Source organism: Salminus brasiliensis, chromosome 1 (assembly GCF_030463535.1).
Source record: "Salminus brasiliensis chromosome 1, fSalBra1.hap2, whole genome shotgun sequence".
Classification (NCBI taxonomy): domain Eukaryota; kingdom Metazoa; phylum Chordata; class Actinopteri; order Characiformes; family Bryconidae; genus Salminus; species Salminus brasiliensis.
Genome location: NC_132878.1, coordinates 36,040,350 through 36,063,010, shown reverse-complemented (window position 1 = coordinate 36,063,010; position 22,661 = coordinate 36,040,350). Strand labels below are relative to the sequence as shown.

The 22,661-nt window shown below is 41.2% G+C and overlaps 1 protein-coding gene across 1 annotated transcript in view; it reads right to left on the bottom strand.

Moving 5' to 3' along the window:
- rngtt (RNA guanylyltransferase and 5'-phosphatase) overlaps window positions 1-22,661 on the bottom strand; it is a 177,524-nt gene that overhangs the window by 90,400 nt on the left and 64,463 nt on the right. Inside the window, exons 10-11 of the mRNA XM_072678641.1 lie at window positions 20,911-20,982; window positions 3,537-3,701 (exon numbers count right to left, since the gene is read on the bottom strand). Of these exons, the coding sequence (XP_072534742.1) occupies window positions 3,537-3,701; window positions 20,911-20,982 (237 nt within the window). The remainder of the gene's footprint in view (window positions 1-3,536; window positions 3,702-20,910; window positions 20,983-22,661) is intronic.

Sequence of the window (22,661 nt, the reverse complement as noted above, 5' to 3'; positions counted from 1 at the left end):
GAGACCAGAGGTCGAGCAGAGATAACCGACGTGTTCGCGTACACTCGGCGGATGAGGAAAACAGGATACTGCAACAAGAGAGGTGACTGATAAGGGCTGTGTGCGAAAAACACCCAGACAAATTCACTGACAGATCAGTTCTGACAAATAGCTGTGGACTGTAGCAGGCACCTGAAAAGACGGGAATGAATGACCAGAAAGAAATGCTTCCCGGCACAAAGCAGGGGCAGATTAATTGCTAGAGCTGGACGTCCATGAACATTGCGTATTTTGACTCCACAGCCTTGGCAACACTGTCTGTGCCTGAACACATGTAGGTGTTTACTTTAAGAGATTTTTATACTGGTAAATCGCCATGCATTTCTATGCGTGACCCAAGAATACATCACTCAAACCAGGCTGCAGTGCACAACCTAACCTGCCTACATTTCACATCTGGGCTGAAGAGGGGAGGAAAACAAGGCACAGGGGAGTTTTGGGTTGAGAAGCTTTCACATCCAGATGCTCACACTTGGCTTCATCAGTGAAAAAAGGTGCAGCTTCTCACGGGCTCTTCAACCTTGATAATTAGAGAGAGCTGAGAGATCAGTCTCGCAAAGTGCAGTGATTGATTTCGCTAATTAAAAAAAGGCTCCGAACCATAGCCTTCTCTCTCTAACCATTTCATTTCGTTCAAAAGGGAAACGTGAAAATGCCACAGAATAAGCAAAACAAGACGCCCACGATGAATCAGTGCGATTACACAGCTGATGTTTTTCTAAACTGTGCTCATCATGAAGACGAAAAGAAAACATGCTTATTAAAAAGGCACAGAAACAGTAAAGAGAATTTTTACAGGGAGCAGTGCGAGGTGAACCACATTTCCACTAGAAGTGTGTGTTATCAGTGATGCTTTTTCTTTTTCTTTTAAGCATGCTGGGGTCCTTGAGCTGGCTTGCTTCTTTTTCAAGGCCAGTGTGCTAGAGAAAGGGGTGAAAGTCTTCTCGCTGGAACTTAGCTCAAGGGCACAACTATAGTAGTCAGAAAGGCCTTTGCACATCACAGCATTGCATTGCATCGCATAGCATTACAGTCCAGGAACAAATACAGTTGCAAGGAATAGTAAGCAAACACATCGGAAGTACCTGGATTTCTGCATTTATTACCAATAACATGAGGTCTGATTGTTATCTATGTCACAATTATGGACAAATGCATACAAAGTTGTACTGTTCATGTCTTTTATTGAGCACATTGAGTAAACATCCACAGTGCAGGCTAGAAAAAGGAAGTGAACCTCTGCATTAATGGCTTTTTCAAGAACTAATTGACAAAAGGTTTCCAATCACCGAAATGACTTAGGAAGTGCCATCAAATAAAGCTACTCAAATGCTGGTTACTGCCAAAGACGTTTTTCTTTAGAAGATCGCAGAAGCTGCATTTGAAAGTATTGTGAAAGACGTGGGTGTACATCAGTTTATGCTTAGAAAAAGTAGCTACAAAAGGGGAAAATTCAGAACTGTTGCTAGTAGTGGGTGGCCTGTTAAGATCACTCCAAGAGGCCATCCTGAACGAGGTGAGAAAGAATCCAGAGGTAACAGAAAAAGACCAATATAAAAACTACTGCAAAAAAATGTTGTTCATGTGTCCACTATCAGAAAATACACCACTAAGGAAGCTGCTGCTGTCCAAAAAACAAACAAACAAACAAACAAAACATTGTGGCCAGTCTCAAACATGCCCTAGACTACCTGGATATTCCACAATGCCTCTAGGACAATGCTCTTTGGACAGGTGAGACAAAAGTGGAACACTAGGGATGTGTGATATGTCTTGTCTAGGAGAATATCTTAATTATTGTTTTAACGATGTGCGAGCAGACCTCATCGACTTATGCCACTCCCTTTGTGGAACGCCTTAAGAGTTCACATTCACTGCGCCTGTTAGCCTGATAGGACAGACTACTGTGCATATGCACAGGGTGCATGCATCGCGCCAGCATAGTCTACATGTTCACCACAACACAAGCTAATGCTCTACAGAGGAATTAAAAATGGAGTTAAAAATGAGTAAACAAACTGCTCTAGGAGACAAAACACAAGCACCAAAACCCTGCCAGTCTGCAGCATTAGATTCAGTTGCTAGACCTGGCTCGTCCTCACTAGCCTGGAGGTGGTTTTGCTTTGAAAGGTTTGCTTTTGAAGGTTCTTATTTTATAATATTTTATACTATTTTAAGATATTTTTAGAAGAAACAGTACAGTCACATAATTTACAGTTTAAGTAAAAGAGATTGTTAAGATGTTTAAACATAAATAAAGTAAACAAGACTTAAAACATTTTGAAAATGACAAGAATAACAGGAAATATAGATTTAATGTAAAATAAATGTATTACATTCATATGAAATTACAATTTAGTGAAAAACAAAGTCTGTACCTTTGTAATGTCAGTAACACTTGCACTGTTTTGTAATATTTTGACTCTAATGCTTCAGTTTTAAGTAAATAAATAAGTAGAACAAGTATCGTCTGATTATCGTTAATCGTCAGAATCCCAGAAAACAGAGATATCATTTTTTGTCAATCACGCACACCCCTACTACACAACACTCAGGAGCTTGGACGCCTTGTGACCATTAATGGATTAATGAATTCAAAGGTGCTTCAACTCATTTTACAGAACTTTACAGAATGGAAGGGCAGCAGTCCATGACCTCAAGCTGAAGAGACACTGGGAAATGAAACATTACAATTACCTAAAGAAGACAAGAAACTCAACATAAGAATTGTTGTAAAAGAAACAGACCTATATTTAGAATGGCCTGACCTTTACCCTTTCAAGATGCTGAGGCCTGACAGCTACAGGAAGTATTTAGTGGAAGTAATTGCTGCTAAATGGCGATTAGATTATTGAATTCAAGGGTTTACTTCCTTTTTCTAGCCTGCACTGTGGATGTTTACCCAATGTGATCAATAAATGACATGACCAGTGCAACTGTGTGTGTATGTTATTAGTTTAGTTAGATAGCATTTATCTGTAAATGTGAGATTAGACCACATTTAATTAGTAATTAACGCAGAAGTACGGGTATTTCCATAGGATTCACTTCCTTTTTCTAGCCTGCACTGTGGATGTTTAGTCAATGTGCCCAATAAAAGACATGGACAGTACTGTTAACTGTTTGTGTGTTAATGATTGATTTCTATAATGGTGTCTATAATTATCAGACCTCATTTTATTAGTAATCAATGCAGAAATACATGTCATTTCAAAAGGTTCACTTAAGTTATTCTTTTAACTGTAAAGTATAAGAACAGGCCCCACATGTCATTTACAGTCAGCAAGGCAGTCAGTGTAGTTTGTATTTGCTTAGTTGCGAGACAGCAAACAAACAATAATTTGAATAATCAGTCATTGCCCTGTCATCATGTCTGATATACTGGAAATGTTTAAAGACAATTTCAGAAGTATAATTATTAAACCCAGAGAATCAGCACAAATGGTAAAAACCAGTATCCGCGTGCCTCCATAGGAGTCTCAGTCTCACTTTCTTACCTTCCGTGCTGCGTTAATGTCGAAGAATGGCTTGTTCCTCACGCTGAAGGGCTCCTTCGTTTTGTCGATCTGTCCCATCTTTATCTTTTCCGAACGAGGGAAGATTATTTCCTTCTCTATACACAGGAGCCGTCTGCTGAAGTCACACTGGCCAACCGGCTGGCCCTGCAAGAAAAAGGCAGCATTAAATGAATGAATTACGTGGTTAATCAAAGTCTGAGAGACTAGTTGGCCATAAGCCAAGACATTAGTCTAAGATCGAAACTAACCCTTATGGATAGTGATATCATTTCAGATGGGCGTGCATCGCATCACACTTAATTTACTTTTCTCTAATCCTAATTGACTGGTTGCCATCCACTGCCATGGCAACAGTGCAGTTCCCTGTGACAGATGAGAAAAGCGCATAAGGGTGTAAGTATATATGCATGCAGATGAGTCAATTAGGATTAGGCACGTATTCTCTTTTAACATACAAATGAAGGCTTGTTTCTGCTGACCTGCTAATTCGTCACGTTGTTATTATGCTCACTTATGATCAATCTCCTGCTCCACTTACACGTATAGTGTCTGCAGTATTACCCCACCTTAATATTAGCTGGCAACAGAGCAACGAGCGAACAGTCATTTCCTATGAGAGCAGGTCATCTGTCACTGAGATTTAGCTACAAGTGTCACTTTCCCAAGTAAATGCAAATGAATCATGGCAGCAAAGTTAATTTCCTGGTGTACACCAAATGCTCCTGTATTCTGTTCCTATTCCCAACTGTCTTGCGTAAAAACAGAAGAGAAACAAACAAACAAACAAATAAATAAAAATAATAATAATAATAATAGAAAAAATAATAAAGGCCGGCATGGTGGCACAACAGGTAGAGTACGTACTGCACAGCTGCAGGGGTCTGGTGTGGTGCATTTGATACTCGTTTAGGGTCTGAGGGTGTGAGTTTTCTTCAGGTAATTTCACCTTTTAAAAACACACAGGGTAGGGGAATTGGCCATGCTACTGGCTCCCTTGGTGTGTGTGGTACCATACAATGAACTGACACTCTGTCCAGAGGGTATTCCTGAGTAGGCTCTGGACCCACCGCAACCGTGGCCAGGAAGCAGTGGATAAGAAAATGGACGGACAGATATAAAACAATGATATGTCAATCATGTCCTGTCCATGGGGGTATTCGTGTCTTGCACCTGAAGCTTAGGCTCTGGACTCATCTTAACCCTGAAAATGGAAGAAGATGGATGGGTGGATATAAAAAGCTGATACATCAATCACAGATATTTTTAATCATGCGATGAAATTGCACCCTGTCTAAGGTGCATTCCTGCCCTGCACCCAATGATACTGGGTAGGCTTCGGACCCACAGCGACCCTGACCAGGACAAAAGAGACAGACGTTTGTTTGAAGCTGGACAGCACATACACCATCATTTGATGATAACAGCAGGTTCAGCCACACCCACAACAGACTAATCTGGTGTGGCTTGCACCCCCTAGTGTCAGAGGACATTTTCTGTATATACAAGCATGCTTTTTTACGGGATACGTATAAGAGGTCTGCACAAGCATGAAAGCATGACCCATCCCAGTGAGTTTAAGGTCCAAGCCAATCAGGTCTAACTGGTAAGAGTCAACTGCAAACACAGATGCAGACTATAATGCCATGAGAGAGACAACATACTTTGAAACTAAACCCAAGCCATCCTAATGAATGTGGAACAACCTGCCCGAACCGTCCCAAAACGGCTTTGTAAGCGTAAATTACCATTTTGTTAAGCTTGGGCTGGGTAACAGACCTCTACTCTGACCTCACAGCAATTCAATTTGATTATGATTCTATAGGAGACGATTCAGTGCATCAGGAAACACAATGCAATTTATTTTTTTTATTTTTAAATTACACAGTGAATTCACAGAATTGTCCAGAGGATTAGCTACACAGTAATGAAAGATAATAAAAAAAAGCCAATATACCCAGTCCGTTAGTATTACATTTGAGAGTGACCGGAGAATTCTTCAGAGAATTTTTGGCCAAAACAGAAGCATATACCTTGAGGAACATCAGTTATAGTTTTTTTGCTAAATTGAATTTGACCATCCTTTACATTGTGCCATGACGTTTTTGCATGAAGGCTTGAGAAGAAGGTGCTACAAGCTAAATTTGGCAGGTGCCCTATTCCACGTTTACTCCCCATGTTGTATTGTGACACAGCTTTACAAACGATGTACAACCTATGCTACAATACAATACAGTTTCAATCTAATAATCAGTGCCACCAACGGGAATCTTTTTTGGACCATATTCCAGCACCAGCACCTTTGACTATTTGCCTACCAGTAGCACACTGCATGTTTGTAGCTTTTTAATGAACTGCAAACTACTATAATCGCCACCCTCAGATGCATTTTAACACCTCTACTGCACGCGATTGTCCACACAGACAGCCGAGAGAGCAGAGGTGTGGCTGCGAGCTCCGCAAGTAATGACTTGTGTATTTAATCAACCCGTCTCTCTGCCGACATCCGTCTCCATGGTTACAGCTCGCTGTAACGTGCAGCTGTCCTGTTCATCTCACGGCCGCTTTGCTGAGACGGTGGGCCCACGCGCACAAGCCCCGAGACCCTGACCCCGCGCTTGCCCAGGTGACCTCTGCTGGATGACCTACGGCCCTTCGGTCAAGCTCACACCGGCCCCTGCTGACAGGGCCGTGCCGGCTGAAATCGTTTCCTCAGGAGCAGAAGCGGCACGACTCGTGTAGCGCCACATCCAGGGATCATCAAAGGGGCAGACGCATAAAACAGTTCAAAGTGCTTCCATATAAGATGAGACAAACTCAAGAGTTATGTCGGATGACAAAACTCGAGATTCGCTTTGAAACTTTCTCCTCAGAATCAGGCAATGCATTTCAAAAGCATCTCTGCCTGCAAACATTTCCTAGATTAAACTGTCTTCCTTATCTGCTCTTCCCAACACACCATAGACGTGGGCTAGACTGGGAAGAGAGGGGTGGGTGTGGCACGTTACTGCGGAGCTCGACGTTTCTGCCTGTCATAGCACGGATGCAAACCAAACAATGGACCAAACAGAGTATTGAAAAAACATATTGTAGAAAAGCTCATCAGTGTATTGAATGTACAGAGTAAGGAGGTGACTGCATGGCTTGTTACTTGGAAGCCCACTACGCCCACTTTTCCATATATTATTTTTCTCATTTTGAATCTATTTCCTAATATTCTTCAATAGCCAGTAATTTTAAAATATGCATTAGGTTATAAAACATAAAACATTCATAGGCTGTGAAATGGGTAATGAGTTCAGAAACCAAACCTCTGCAGGGTTCCAATGTTGTAGTTTTTAGGAGAAAACTAAAGGGATTTTAACAGGAAATTTGAATTCTGGTGCATTCTTGCGCAATCAGAGGCTAAAATACTGTGTATTTACTTATTTGGGTCCAAGAAGTAAATTTAAGTCTAAGAAGTATACCTCCAAGACCCTAAATCCAATATAAACAATAGAAAATATTTTGTTTAAAAATATATTTAATATATATATTTTATTGTAAGTCTCGATTAATCACTAACTGAAAAGCATTAGAAAAAGCAAGTGTTGTCATTTATCATTTATACTAGTTTATCAAGCATGGAGGCTTATGTAACCTTCACAAAGGCCACTTGAAAACCTCTGGCCTACATTGTCCACAGATTCAGAAGGCAGTCACACCTGCTGACAGCATTTACGACTGTGTTAAATGGATAAGTGGAGCAAGACATTTTAAATCAAACCTTCTAATTCCTCGTTAACACACACACCTACATTAGGCACGGCTGATAAATCAATAAAGCTTAATGGGTGAGCGTGAGAGCAGAACCACGATGAACACGCTTTCTCAGACAGCGATCTACTGTCTATAAATCACATTACAAACTCAAAAGTACTCTCAATTAAGAGAAGACCAGGCAAGTGCCAGTGTGTCTATGTGTCCAATGTGTATCACTCCTGAATTAGCATAGTAATAGGCACCATCATCGAAGTTATGAACACTTCAGCACCACGGCCAGCTCCTTCATTAGAGAGTTCCAGTACTCAAGCAACATTTCAATAGGAGAAAGTGAGAAGGCGAGAGAGATAGTGTGTAGAGTGCGAGTGTATATGATGGAGGCATGCCAATATCATTCACTAAAATCTACTTTCCATTTGCAATTTCCCAATTTTCCTCAAGAGCACCGGCATGAGAATCAGAGTTGTAGGTTCCTGGCTGGAAGCTCTCAAGTGCAAATTGCCCGAGCGCGGTCGATGAAAACACATATTGAGGTTTTTATAATTGAGACGAAATCTTTAATGTCACATTCTGGGTCACAATATGAAGGACGCACGGAGGAAAATGACAGAAGAGATGGATTGATGTGAGGAAGCAAAAAATCAATAGAGATGATGGACTTCAGCATAAAGAGAGCGAGAGAGAGCGAAAGCGAGAGAGGAGAGAGGCGACAGGCGACAGGATACAAGATCTTGCATGAACTTGCATAAACCAGAATGAGGTTTTGATCACTGTGCACACCATACCTTAAGATCAATAAATGTAATGGGCCTTTTTGAGAACTGCCATTTTATAAAATAACAGCATTTTTCAAGTCTGCCATAGAATCGGATGACATTTAGGTTTCCATTAATAAAGTTCACGAACCTATGGGTACTTGGCCTTGGCGACATTTAAAAAAAGCATCATATTTTTTTTCTAGTTAAAACAATGGGATTATTGATATTACTCCATCACTGCCACTATCAGCAATGAGTTACCTATCGCTGCTGATTACACTGCCCCATCACCCAGACCTATGGTATGAAAACCAGAGGTTCTCATTTAATTTGCATAGTACAGGTTAACTCATCTAAAAATTGTTCATAGTTGCTGTAGTAACGTGTTCCTAGTAGTAAGTGCTCCAAACGTGTTCCTGGTCCTAACTATATATATATATATATGTGTGTGTGTGTGTGTGTGTGTATATATATATATATATATATATATATATATATATATATATACATATACATATATATATATATATATATATATATATATATATATATATATATATATATATATATATATATATATATACATATATATATATATACACACACACACACACACACACACATATATATATATATATATATATATATATAGTTAGGACCAGGAACACGTTTGGAGGTTTAGAAAATTACAGTAAATTTAATAGAACTTTAGCTCCCCAGACACAAAATTTAGCAACTTTGCATGTTTAAGGTGGTAGTACCTTCAGGCTCTTGCAGACGGCTTTGCACAGGGATGATTGGGCTACACATAGCTGTGGGGTGTGTGACGGGATTCATGGATTCATAGATTCATAGAGAAGAAGAGGTACAGTGCAGTGAATATCTGGTTGAATGTGTGAAAAAAAAAATGGGTGGCAGAGTAGATGTAATGACAGGCTAAAAGAAGTGACTGTATTTGAGCATGCCAAAGACCAAAGTGCGAAGGAAGTAGCTGAATCTGCAGGTGTACGGAAGCGTCGGCCATACAGGTCTACCAGAAGGCAGCATTCCCAGTCTACAGGAAATTCTTCACAGTTACCAGATCTCAACCTAGCTGAACACCTATGGGAGATTTTGGACCAATATATTTGACGGTGCTCACCATCACAAAACCATTTAAAGGAGAATATTTCAAAGGAACCATTCCTCCTCTACCGTTCAATTTAGGATGCCAGTATTGCCTCACAGAGCTGCTGTTTTGAAGTATACTGCCATCCATCTTCAATACCAGGATGCTCCACAGGTTCTCAATAGGATTGAGATCAGGCTAGGATGGTGGCCACATCATGATTTTCTTTTTTCTCTTTTTATCCCCATAGCAAGCAAGGAGTTCATGCTGTTTTGTGCAGCATGGGATGGTGCATTGTGCAGCATGAAAATCATTGAAATGGTCAGTTAGGACCTCCATATATCTTGTAGAGGTAATTTTGACCCCCTCAGGGACCATAAAGGAACCCTTCTGTTAACTTTCCTTTTAATACTATTAATTTGTCTGACCCCTTAATCTGAACTGAATTTGTCTGTGCTCTGAATCACTCTCCAGACTCCTCACAGTTCAATGATTTCTCTTTAGTTGTGAAATTCAGATAGTTTTTTATGCTTTCTGCAAGACATTGAACTATTTCATGCTTTTCATCTTCAGAAACATCTTTCTTCCTCCACATACTGCATTGATAATAATCAAACTGTTTTACGCTGTCCTTTAATTAAGTTCACCTGGCAAACTAATTAACAAATCAGTCTGCGATTGATGCCAGTAATCTAAAAGATATGAAAAACTTTGAAAAACTGAAAGATCTTTCAACTGACTTGTCATTTGCAAAATAATTTGAAACACAGCGTATGTACTAGGACAAACTGAACTATGCTGGAGGCTTGTCGCTACGAATGTGTTTATACTTCAGTAGTTGGGTTCCCCTGGTCCAGACTAAGCAAGAAAATGAACATTTCTGCATTTCAGTCCTGAGTTTGCAATTGAAACAAAATGATGGGGAAAAAGGTGCAAGCCTTTGTAGACCACCTACAGTCACTGTCTAAAAAAAAAAAAAAAAAAAATGTGTACAGGAGAAGGCAAAACTGTTCTAAACTCAGAATGGGAGGTCATGTAAAATAAGAGTTTATTACAAGTATTTTAGAGCATTTTGATTGGTCTATTCATCCAGGGTACAAAGCAGCTACATGGTTCAAACAATAGAGAAAACATCAGGACAAAAATGAAGATACGTTCATCATCGGACTGCAGCAATATTTAATAGTTTTTAGATGTGAAGGGCCCAGGACCTCATGAACTGGTGGATTAGAGATGCTAGTGAGGCCAGTGGCTTGAAGGTTAGCGATGCTAATGTCAATTAGCACATGCTAATGGTGGCTAGTTTAGAAACACTGTGTAGTGTGGTAGTGTGTGGTTTGGGACACAGTCTCACTAAACTACAGCATCAGACAGAAGTTGGTGAAGCACAGAAAAGTAGACAGGTCTGCATGGGGGCTCACTCGAGCTCAACTCCTTCAAGAATGACTATAACCATCTTGTGGCATCATGTCCTGCGTTCGGTTGCCTCTTTTTCGTACTGTGTTCATACTTCAAACTAACCGCACCGGAGTTCACACCAGAGGTCGAAAGGCAGCATTTACACGTATTCCAACAACCCTTGCTAAACAGAGCAATCACACCAGGGTTCATTTTAATCGAACTGTAATTGAACCGAAGCCGATGAGTAAACACACACCCTAAGACACTATAAAAGATAAATCGACAATTTGTGACCCCATCAACAACATCATTACACTAAATACTAAAGTTATTTTAAAACTTATGCTATTAAGAGTACCAAACCCTAATCTATCTGCAGCAGGAATTCCTGACTGGGGCTTAAAGGCCCTGAACAGGAAGGAGGAACAGTGAACTAAAGCAAGAGAAAAAGAAAGAGAGAGACAGAAAGAGAGAGAGTGTGTCATGCCGACACAGTTCAGATCACTGCACAGCCTCATCAATTCAAAGCCGCTGAAAATTCATGAGGCTCAGATTCATGGCTAACGATCTAGTGACATTTAAGACTCACGCATTCTGTCAAGACATTGTCACACTCCGTCGGCCGTATGCATCATATCTATGCGCCTCCACTCCAGGGGAGAGGATCAATTCTCCCACCGTGGGGGGAACTGGAGGAGAGAAAAATGGCAGAATCCCAGTTTTCAATAGATGGTTAAAGGCCATCATTCTGCCACTGCCTTTTTTGTGGCTCCATAGGTCAGTGTAGGAGGCTGCAAAGCTCTTTTAGAAGAGTCTGGAAAAGCACAGGTTACTATGGTGGCTCAGAGAAAATGCATGGAAAGTTAACCTGCAAAGTCCGTGCACATGTAACATGAGTGGGCCTCTGGTCCTCTATAAACCTTCTTACCCACAAGAGCAATCAGACGTGCATTGATCGACTGGCTGGTTCTTTACTTTCCCAGAGGCCAGCAGTCCAGGAAGTCGGCCGCTGTGAATTAGCAAAACAAGACCAATGTGTGATCACAGCTTGAAAGACTTGCTTCTCACACTACAGGAGCTTTGTTCAATTAAAAACCACACACCACCCAGAGGGTACGCGAAGCTTAGTGCTTTCAGAAGATTTTGCTTTCCCCTCGGAATTAAATGGCAAATGCCTTTTCAAATGACACAGAAAAAAAAATTCCAGATTAGCCTTTTTCCCTCGCCACAATTAAGACGGCTCTTAGAACCTTGCTTGTGATAAGCAGGGAGCTGGTCTTGATCTGTAAAGGCTTCTTTGAGTCCTGAACAAGCAAGTGCAACAATAGGAACCACAGGAAGGTTCTTTAATTACATCTAAAATCAATGGAGGTTAGCTGGAAGACCAGGAGGTATGCAAACACGTTTACCAAAAAAAAAAAAAAAAAAAAACCTGCACCAAACATGATAAAGATAAGCAGCTATATGCTATTCAGAACACGTAAGGTCAGACTGGCATTAGTACCACATCAGTGCACCAGGAGAGGAGTTATTTGGGATGACAAGCTAAGCCTACAGCACAGAGCAGAACAAGGATGGTTTATTTCCAACCATCTGCCCGAATCCAAAGCAGCCGGCGAAATGGCAAGCACGAGGACGTCTGAGCAGAGCGACTGTAAATGATGGGGATGATTTGGGAGCTGTCTTCATTTCTCACTTCCAAATCGCCCCCGTTATGAGCAAGAGGACCAGGAGCACCGGCCTCAGATCAGCCGGAACAAGGACAGAGCCATCAATGGTGTGCTAAGCACATGATTTGCTTCCCCAGTGGCCGTAGGCTCCTTATTGATTCTGCATGTGTGCTGGTGATGATAGCTCACTCTGTCTCAGAGTCTCATCCTCTATCCCTCGCATTCTAGAGTTCAATAGCGAATGGGCCTTTTCAAAGGACTGAAATGCATTCGACAGGCTGTGATCGCTTTACAATTCATGCCTGATTTCAGCAGGGAAATTCATCACGGTGAGGACGACCAGTGTCTTGGGACATCTTGGGCTAGGGATGAATCCAGGGCCGTGATGAAATACGACAAATTTACTATTATGCCGTTCTTGGTGTAAGTGAATGCTCGAACAACTCCGCTGTATGAAGTGGCCTGACCTGAGTTACTAACACTGTAAGCCTTGCAATCGTGCAAGCTTAGAGTGAACCAATGAAGATGGAGCAATTAACTTCAAGAGAAGAAACATTTAATAGGTTTTCTTCACCGGTAACTGGATTAAACTGAGAGCGTAAATAAATTCTAATCTAGGAATGGGTTAATCAATATGAAAATAGAGCATGGTAATAGCACTTGAACAGGAAAGCTTGTTGGCGTGAAAGCCTCAAATTGTAGGGAACGTAACAGAGGGCATTACACGAGAACCCAGTGCAGCTAATTCAGCCTTTCCGAGATGAGTCTAAATATAAATTGGTGTACGGCATCAACATGTTCTTGCCAAATGGAATGCACAAATTAAGCTGTCATGCAGACAAAGGGAAAGAAAGAAAAAGAGAGAGAGAGAGAGAGAGAGAGAGAGAGAGCGATAGTGTGTGTGCGGCAACATTTTAAACAGTGCTCGACTAAACAACAAACAGGAAATAAGACAGAGACAGAAATGGTACCATATAATCATCTAATCTGGAGCAGTGCGACAATTAACCAACACTCGGAAACGATATGATATAGCAGCATTCTATTTCAAGATGCTCTAGAAAATGACCACTTCAGACTGCTTTCGAAGGAAGACAATTTGGACTCTTTTGTTCTTTGGCATCCCTTGCCAGTACTTACCTAAACTTGGAAGCACCAGAGAGCCAGAAGAAAGGGGAAAAAAAAGAAATGCTGCTTTTAGATGCATCGTTTTGAGGTTCTTACACTTACTCCATAACCAGAATAAGCACTTGCTTCTGCCTGCTGCTTCATTACGGTACAGTACATTCCAAACTGTTTGCCTCTGTATGTCACAATTTAAAATCTGTACTATAAAGTGCCCATTCCTAAATTTAGTAAAGGCTATTTGTTGTTTTACCATGTACAAATTCCTAGTTCGGTTCAGGATTTGTTGCATTTGTGTCTTTTGCACACTTGAAGACTACACCTCACAGACAACACCAGGTGTTGAGCATCTTTTCTGGTTCCGCCAAGCTTGTACCACAGCCATTTTTAGGTCCTGCTTACTTCAGTGGCTAGGTTACTTTTCCTTGAGGATATGAAGGTTTCTAACTTGGCCAGGCAAGAATTTGCTTCTATTGTAGCTTTGACAGTAACTTTGGGATAATTGTCTTGCTGTTGGATAAAGCCCCATCCAATTTGGCAAACCTGAGCTGATGTTTCCATTAGAGGTGGCACAATATCACTTGGTCATGTTCGACGCCGCAATCTTGTACCAATACAACAATCATGAACACATGCAGATAACGACAGCAATCAGACACCATCTTTTGCACCCTCTCGTAACTCTAGTAAGATCCCTAAGCCAATTTCGTGTGATTCCCAAGAAGATTCCCAAGAACTTATATACGTACAGTCACACATGCCATGTTACTCGCATAATAGCATATAGCATACCAGCAAGCTGGCTTCAACCATGCATTTACACGACAGATTAGGGTAGGTAGACTGGATTACAATTATTTTTCTTCCAATATCCAATCCAATCCAGTGAGTTTGGCCAACACTGCATCGATACACACACTGAGTATCAGATTGGTGAACCCCAAGTTTCTATACTAATACTACTGCCATCAGTAGTTATATCAGTAATGAAGATAAATAAGCCACTACCTGAGGAAACCTCACAGGCCTAGGTATCCAGATGACTGTTCTGTATACAAAATAGCCTTAAAGTATGTGCCCTGCATTCGCAAGCAAATAGTTCGAATAGAAAAGAAAAACAATAGACTACAGAAGGAACTCCTAAAAATCATCAACTTCTTTATGAGCCTTCTCTCCCAGAACAGTCTGGATTAGTATACAGCAGGGCCTTTCTCTCTCTCCAGCCCTAAGCTAAACTCTCACAATACACTATCCCCACTAGTAGCCAGGGTCATTGGTCGGACAGCCATTGTGGAGGTGTTCTCTCTGGGCAGCCATTATACTGAGCCAGGGCGATACCGGTCCATACATAACCTGACAGGCAGAGAACAGAGGGGCAGCTGTAATCCCGGCATGTAACTCGGCCCAGGGGGAGTTTTTAGTGAAGAGGAGACATTAAAAGGTGCCTGAAACAGTGCTATATACAGAGAAGGTGGTGGCGATACTATTTGGAGGGTGCATCAAAAAAGACAAAAAAGATTAAATGTACAAAGATGATGTACAAGTTATATGTAAACTCTCAAACACAGGCAAACAAGGCCAGATAATGGAAAATAGAATCAGGAGTTAGGGGAGTAGATGAGACTAGAAACAGTTGGGTAAGGAGGGGAAACGGGTAAAAGAATTCATTATGAACCAGTGCTAAAAGACAGAACATCACTTTACATTAATGATAACATGGTAATTTATGACGAATAGTGCGTACTTGATTAGTTTGCGATTAGTCAATTATGGAGCAACAGCTCCAATTAGTAAGTCATGGTGCAGCAGTCACAGGAGTCAAGAGCTTCCGTATCTTAGCATAACTACGCAGTCACACTTACAGAATTCTATATGGATATGTATTTATTTTTGTCCATGACTTTGAACCACCTTGCTCTGAGCTCCTTCATTATATGTGCATTCCCATTGGAAGCACTCACCTTTGATTTCTTCTTACCCCCGAAGTTGTTTTGACGTATACGGGCTCTAAAACGCTTGCATTTCTTAGATAAGAAGCCCATTTATGCTTCTCTTTTTTTACTTCTTCCAGAACAGCCATCAGAAAGTAAACCACTGCCCTGCGTTATCTTAGTTTACGTACACTGTACAGCACATACGCAGAATGGCTCTTACCCATCATTCACTGGAGAAGACGCTCTTTTAAGATTTCTAAATGTTGATAATGAGAATATCTGACATGCTGGGACAAGTTGAAGTTTATATACAGTTCATCGCTCAAACTGGCCCATCAGTAAGTCTGGGCTAGAACATTATTATGTAGCTTTCTCGAGATTTCTCAGAGGATTCATCTGGCCATGCTGTAGCCAGCTAAAAATAGACTCAATGTATGCTGATAACTGATGCTGCACAAAAAGACCCCCCTGTGGGACATGCTTTAAGGATGTGTCTTCTTTAATCAAATGTTCATCCTCTACCCCACTCTAAATATTGGCAAACTACTTTTCCTTCACTCTCTTTTCTACAACCACTTTTTGTACGCAGTAGATGGATTACTAAGGCTTCAGGCGTTCAGGAGAGCAGTTAAAACCTGTTGTTTCAGGTACTGAACAAAATACCAATGATAAACATTTGTATAGCAAGCTGCATAAAACCATCAAATACAAACCAGGGGTGTCAGGGGTGATATTTTAAACCATTATCTCTTTAATAAATCCTGTTATCATGGTTGTGCAAATGTGATAACTCTGTACTGTTAGTCTACAGTTATCCCTTGCTAAACAAACGCAGTACTGCACTGCTTCATAAAAACGATCAAACATTTTGGAATGCAAACACCTGCATCATTTCTGAATATTTATATTATTTGTTATTTATTAGTGCATGTTATCAAATAGTCACTGAAGCCTCAGCATATCATCAAACCCAGCTGAGCACAAGAGCTGTGGAGAGACGCAAGCAGCCGCTTAAGACCTGCCGAATGCAGTCGCTTGGTTTTAACAAAGAGCATGGCAACGTTGCTGCAATCATGACTTGTCGAGTCAAATAAGCATGCGCCGCCGTCAAACGGTGACTTTCTAGTGGCATCACCTCGCTGCTCCTGGCTGAAAGAGAAATTAACGCTGACTGACATTTCTGCCGCAGCGTAGAGACACTGACAGGATGCGGGTGCGGAGTCTGATTGCACAGCCGTGGGCCAAACAAACAAATGAAGACTTTCTCTCAGCCATTCAGGCTGTCATTATTTACCGCCATCATTTCTTGACTCGGAGGCCAGGCTATGCATTCTAACTCTTCGGCAGAATGACATATCTAATAACTTAATTATGGCAATACATAGCCAGGCGAATTACAACAACGGCCTCATTCATTTTTCGGACCAGCCTCCCAGAACCCCGGAGAATAAATTGCAGTTTAACAGTGATTACCCTTGAAAACACCCCGCTCTAATTAGAACCGAACACCCGCCCTGTCTAACCCGGAGACTTGCCTGTGCCACTTCTTAAATTAACATTAATGGATGAATTACAATTCAGTGTGTGGCTTTGCTTGTGGCAAACTTACAAGTGAAGATTACTCACTTACTAAATTGCTTAAATAATGATTTTAAAATGTATGAATTTGTTAATACATTAAAAAGAACACTGGTTGTCAAAAGGAACAGCTGACAAAATACAATAAGTAAGGCTCAAAGCATGTGGACACGTTTTTACAGCATTTCAGGACACTAAAAAGAAAATGCTCCCCAGAGAGGCGATTACAGCTTTTTGGAAATGCTGACATCACTGTGTTGAGTGGCTTGTGGTTATTGCTCATTGCTTCATCTACTGACCAATGACAACTCGGCTGAAATATGGCTTATCTCTTGGCTGTTTCCATGAGCACAGCAATTTAAGTGTTAACAGCTGCCCATTACGACTAGAACACTGTAACTTATAACTGTAATAAAATTTCATAGGCTCAGTTCTTCTCAGTTCTTGACTAAATGGAGTGAAATCATCTCCCATGTCCAATTTTGCTTGCTAATATATACATAACTCTAAAGATATTTGATTTCAGGGTCTTTACCCAAAGTCAGACTTGGAAGGGGTGGTGGTAAACTCTAGAATTCAACCAACTGTAAAGCAAGAACATCATCCGGTTTATGTCAGCATTTCAGAGAATGACTGTGCAAATAACCCATGGCAGCTTTTATTAAACTTTTATTTTCTGGCAGAATTTGGGCTTTGAATTGCTATGAACTACTGAATCATGACATGCAAGTCAGACAAGCCTATTGTGTTTGTAACTCTACCAACACTTTATTAGAAAATCCCTGCTTCACATTTGTGTTTTAAATTCTGTGTTCTAAATTCTGTGTTCTTGAGGCAGTAGACAGCAGCTTCTACAGGCTATTCCCTCCAACTGGTATGGCATGCTCATGTGTTGCATTTGCAATAAAGATATATCAGCACACACTGTTAGAGTGGACAGTGCCCAAGGCATTGTTGGCTGCCTCATATTTCAGGACGGTTTCTTAAAATGACCTAATTGAACTGCTTCGCAAGCACTCTTCACTGCTGGCTGCACTGCTTTTCTCCACGCGTTTCCCAACACAGTTCCTCAAGTTTTCAATGGTGTGTAAATCTTGCCTTTGTGTTGCCATGACATCACCTGAACCTCCTCACCCCTCAGCCCACTCGATCACTTGATGAACTAGGCGGTATCTTGCACTGCCTTGAAGTCGTTTTATTGTGATCGATGTCTTCAAACACATCCAGAGCGACTACTGAAAATCAGTGTATGACACATGTGCCTATGAGCCTGCAGGAGATTTGCCGCTACATATGCAAACAAGTGAGCCAGCAAAGAAATTCTAATCTGTCCCGTTACTAAACGTTGTCCCTCCTTTAAGAGCAGCACGTACAGATGAATATTTAGCTGATACAAGACAGCGAGGCTTGCGGCGTGGGGGAATATTGCTCCATTTATTGGTTTTGGTTCCCAGGCGGCTGCTTTCTGGTTCTCCGCCTGTTGCAAATGCAACAAAGGACCAGAATAATGGGGCTGTGATCGATTTGTGGAAAGCGTAGCAACAGACATGGACACCATGCAGAGATACTAACCTTTAGCGACTCAGTGCATCTACCATAAGCACACACATGCTTTTTAAATGTATGAGAAGGTGTGTGTGTGTGTGTGTGTGTGTGTGTGTGTGTGTGTGTGTGTGTGTGTGTGTGTGTGTGTGTTTATGAGAGAAAGAGAGAGAGAGAGAGAGAGAGAGAGAGAGAGAGAAAGAGACTGCACATAGATACTATAAAAATCTCTCTTAACAGGAATCAGGGCACCACACACACACACACAGAGTGGTACAAATATTTATGTAAGTGTTGAGAAACGCTGTGCCACTACAAGAGCTGGTAATTTAATTCACATCATTACTCCTAAAAAAAGCATTATCCTCCTGTCCCCTCTGCAGTCAGACTGAGAAAATGTCTGGCTGTACTTGCGTGTGCGTAAAAGAACGCGTGACGCATAATTGTCGGGATAGGGGGAGGCAGGGTGGGGGCAATAACGGAGAAGTGAAGATAATTAGTGTGCGAGAACAAACATTTCACACGCACTGCTCCCGCTCGGCGACGGTGGCGACCGCTAGCTGAACTCTAAATTCCATAATGATCCGCTTCGCTCCAGCGCTGTCAAAAGCCGCGGAACGCCATCAGCTCCCTTTCACGCTTCGTCCAGGGCGAGAAAACATGACTGGAGTTTTTCGGCAGAGTCGGTTTCTGCAGTTTGGACCATGGCTGGGTCTTCTGGGCGTTTTCTATTTACGGGATAAAGTATCAACAACTCCCTCGACCTCCGCGGCTTCTCCCTGGTCTAGTTAACACGATGAGAACAGACTTTCAAACATGGAACGATGTCAAATACCGGGGAACAGTGTGGCCTCGCTGTGTACTAGCCAGATTTAACACTGAGCAGAACAACAAACAGAAAGCGTGTTTTGTGAAATAGTCAGAAAACACCACATTTAACCCTCAAAAAAAACATTTCCTCAATCTTGCCTACCTTTCTAATTTGGCCATTACATGCACTTGTATATATAGAACACCTTTTTCCTATTCCCAGCTTGTAATCAATATTCCCTTAAGTTACATTTATCTTTCCCAGTTATTTGGTCCATTTGGTAAACATCCCAAACCTTTTGTATCCATAGGTTATATTGGGGGGGTGGGGGGGTGGGGGGGGGTGTTACCGTGAATAGTATTTCTACGAGGTATTACACCCACATGTTTTATATCAAAATGTTCAGAACAACAGCTCTAACTAAGAGGAGACCCAGAGCACTGCGTGAAAAGATAATCTTAATAAAAGTCACTAGAGGCAGATAATGGACACACAAATCCTACAGTTAGACATGGCAAGAAGCAAATTTCTCCTCACCTTTTCATAGATCTGGCAGGGCAAACTCTACATATTTAGGAAAGACATTTTTCTGTGCTTCATAATTGCAAATGAAAGCATTGAGAAACCTCATATTTCTCCTCCTGACAATAACATTCAGTTAAGTCAGTTAAGCACTGTTTAACTACTGAAGCAAGATATAAACTATAAGCAGATAATGTCATCAGTTAACAGAATACACACTGAAATCAGTATCAGCTACATAATATTCATACCTAGTTTTAATGGCATCGTTCAACTGCTCTGTACTAAAGACAAAATCTACTTTTGTTCAGTGTAATTCTCGTCTGTAAGGCTCTTCATATCTGAAAAGATACTGTTTACATTAGATAAGAAGAATTACTAAAAAAAAAAAACGTCTCCGTCTGTTTGGGTCAAACTCCTGCTTTCACTCGTCGCCTGCCTTTGTAAGCCGCCAAGGTTTATGGTTCAATAACTGTAATGTTGCCAAGGAGAGAAAGGAATTCAGCAAAGAGTTCTGATTGACAGGCTGTATCTAAACATGGTGTTCTTTCATTGGGCCCGGCTCCAGGCTTCACTGGGCATTAACATTGGAGAACAGTACGCCAATCTCCACCCAAGGCCGTTTTTAATAACCTGTTTGTGCACAGTATTCACCTTTTCTCCCCGTAGATTAAAAGGTAAATGTCAACCAATTTGTGTGCCTTCGCATTTGTGCTAACCTTGGAAATGTACTTTAATTAAAAATGAATTCAGGTGAAAATGGCAAAAGGAGGCTGATTTTTCCGTCTGTACATTCAAAGCGTTCTTTGACTTCTCAAAAAGCTTCTGTGAATTAGCCCTCCGATAAGAAGCTAGGAGCGAAGCGGCTTGAACGAGCTGTCCTCACCACTTGGTCTGGTACCTTTTTGGCCTTTTTTTTATGCACAGGTGCCTTTTTGGCAGAGGTGCAGAGCAGTTTGCCGTGTTTAGCATACTCTCAAGGCAAACACAAGTCTTTTCTACTTAATCAATCACAAAGACAAGGGAAAGTCTGACGGGGACTCTGGAAAGCACACTTCACTACTCAGCCTGTCAGGTCTGTTAATAGGATAGGCCTGGGCCCATTCTTTCTGCTGTAGTTCAGATGTACATGTACTGTTACTCACGTTAATTTTAATGATGTCGTAGATGAGATAGCGTGGGATCGGCTGTCCGTTCACTTTGTCGATGATCATCTCCTATTGCGGCGAGAGAGAGGGAGAGAGAGAGAGAGAGGAATTATAGCTTATGACACTGCGCACATCAAACACCAGAAGACTATTTTTCTGGGTAAAACATTTCACACATTTTCCTTCAATTTGACACGAACCTCAAAAGCCCCATTCTCAGAGGAAAAAAAAACAAAAAGTGTGTGCATGTTGCAGTGAGCAAGTGAGTGAGCGAGCGAGCAAGCCAGCAAGCGAGCGAGAGAGAGAGAGAGAGAGAGAGAGAGAGAAGGAAAAAGGTGAGGAGTAAGTACCTACTAAAACTCAGGATGCACTTTGCTTAGCAACAGGCTTAATGAACCACAACAGAATCTGTCGTATAGTCTAATGTGTCGAGTTAGTGCCCGACACTGCAGCAATTAAGTCTACACCTTTGCAGTACTACCCTGGCTAAGCCAAAGCAGTGAGCACTGTTTTAACGGATGTCCAGAGGACATGCGGAGACATTAATAATGCATTTGCTGATGCTGTGGAGAGGACATAAATAAATAAATAAATAAATAAACAAACAAATAAATGGAGAGTCTGATGTAAGTTTTAGTTCACAGCCACAAGCAAGTACAGCGAGTCATCTAGGATAAGAAACGATGGTTAACTGATGATGGTGCCGGTATCTTGAGATCAGGTCAGGGCCTAGCTCTAGCCCGGACACCGGGAGAAGAGGTCTTCTCCTACTTGCACCTAATCCCTCTGCCATGCAGGTCTCTCTCTCTCTAATTCTGTGTCTGAGTTCTTTAAATACGAAATGATTCCCCTACCAGACAGACATCCATTAAAGTATTCCCACCCAATTGAATGACCAGCTGGGGAACAGGAACTCTAGGGTGAGGTCCTAGCGTTAAACAAGTCGTAAAACAAACTGTGGGACTGTCGTAAACCAGCTGGTACCAGCTGCTAGGTTTGTAATCTCACACAAGTAAGGCCCTAATGCAGAATATGCCGTACGTAAAAATAAATTAGAAAAAAATTGCAACAGGCCTAACTGAAATTAGGGCTACACAATGTGTTGTATGATCAAAATGATGAGATTAGCCTCGACTATAGTAAAAAGGTTGAGATGCGCAATGCCAGTCAAAAGTCTGAGCACACCTACATTTTTAATACCAAATATAACTGTTGAGTTATGAGTTAACACGTTCATATGAAGCTGTTTAGATGCTGCTCTGAGACTCTAAGACTGCTAACCTGAATGAACTGATGAGTCTTATCTTGAAAAAAAAAAAAAAACTTTCAAAGTTGTGCGTTATACAGAAAGCAGAACCTGCAAGATACCTCATGAAGCAAAAATAGGATTTTAGAGTGTTTTGTTAATTTACTACAAATCATAGACTGAAACATCCTATTGAACAGAAGGTCTAGGAACATATCTAGGAACATTTTTTTTTTTTTTTTTTTTTAGCTTTAAAAGTGTCCAATAGCATGTCAGCTTTCATCATTGTTAAATGAATGAAGTTTGGAACCACCAACAGTCTTCCAACATCGGTCTGTCTAGTTAAACTGAGCATTTGGGGATGATAGGCTGGGGTTAAACAGGTAGATCCTATGGGAAGGCATGTGAACCCTACAGAAGAACAAACATTACTGCAGCTCTCTAACAATCAGACCTCAATGTTAGAGTGACCACACTAAACCCATTCCTTACTCAACGGTAC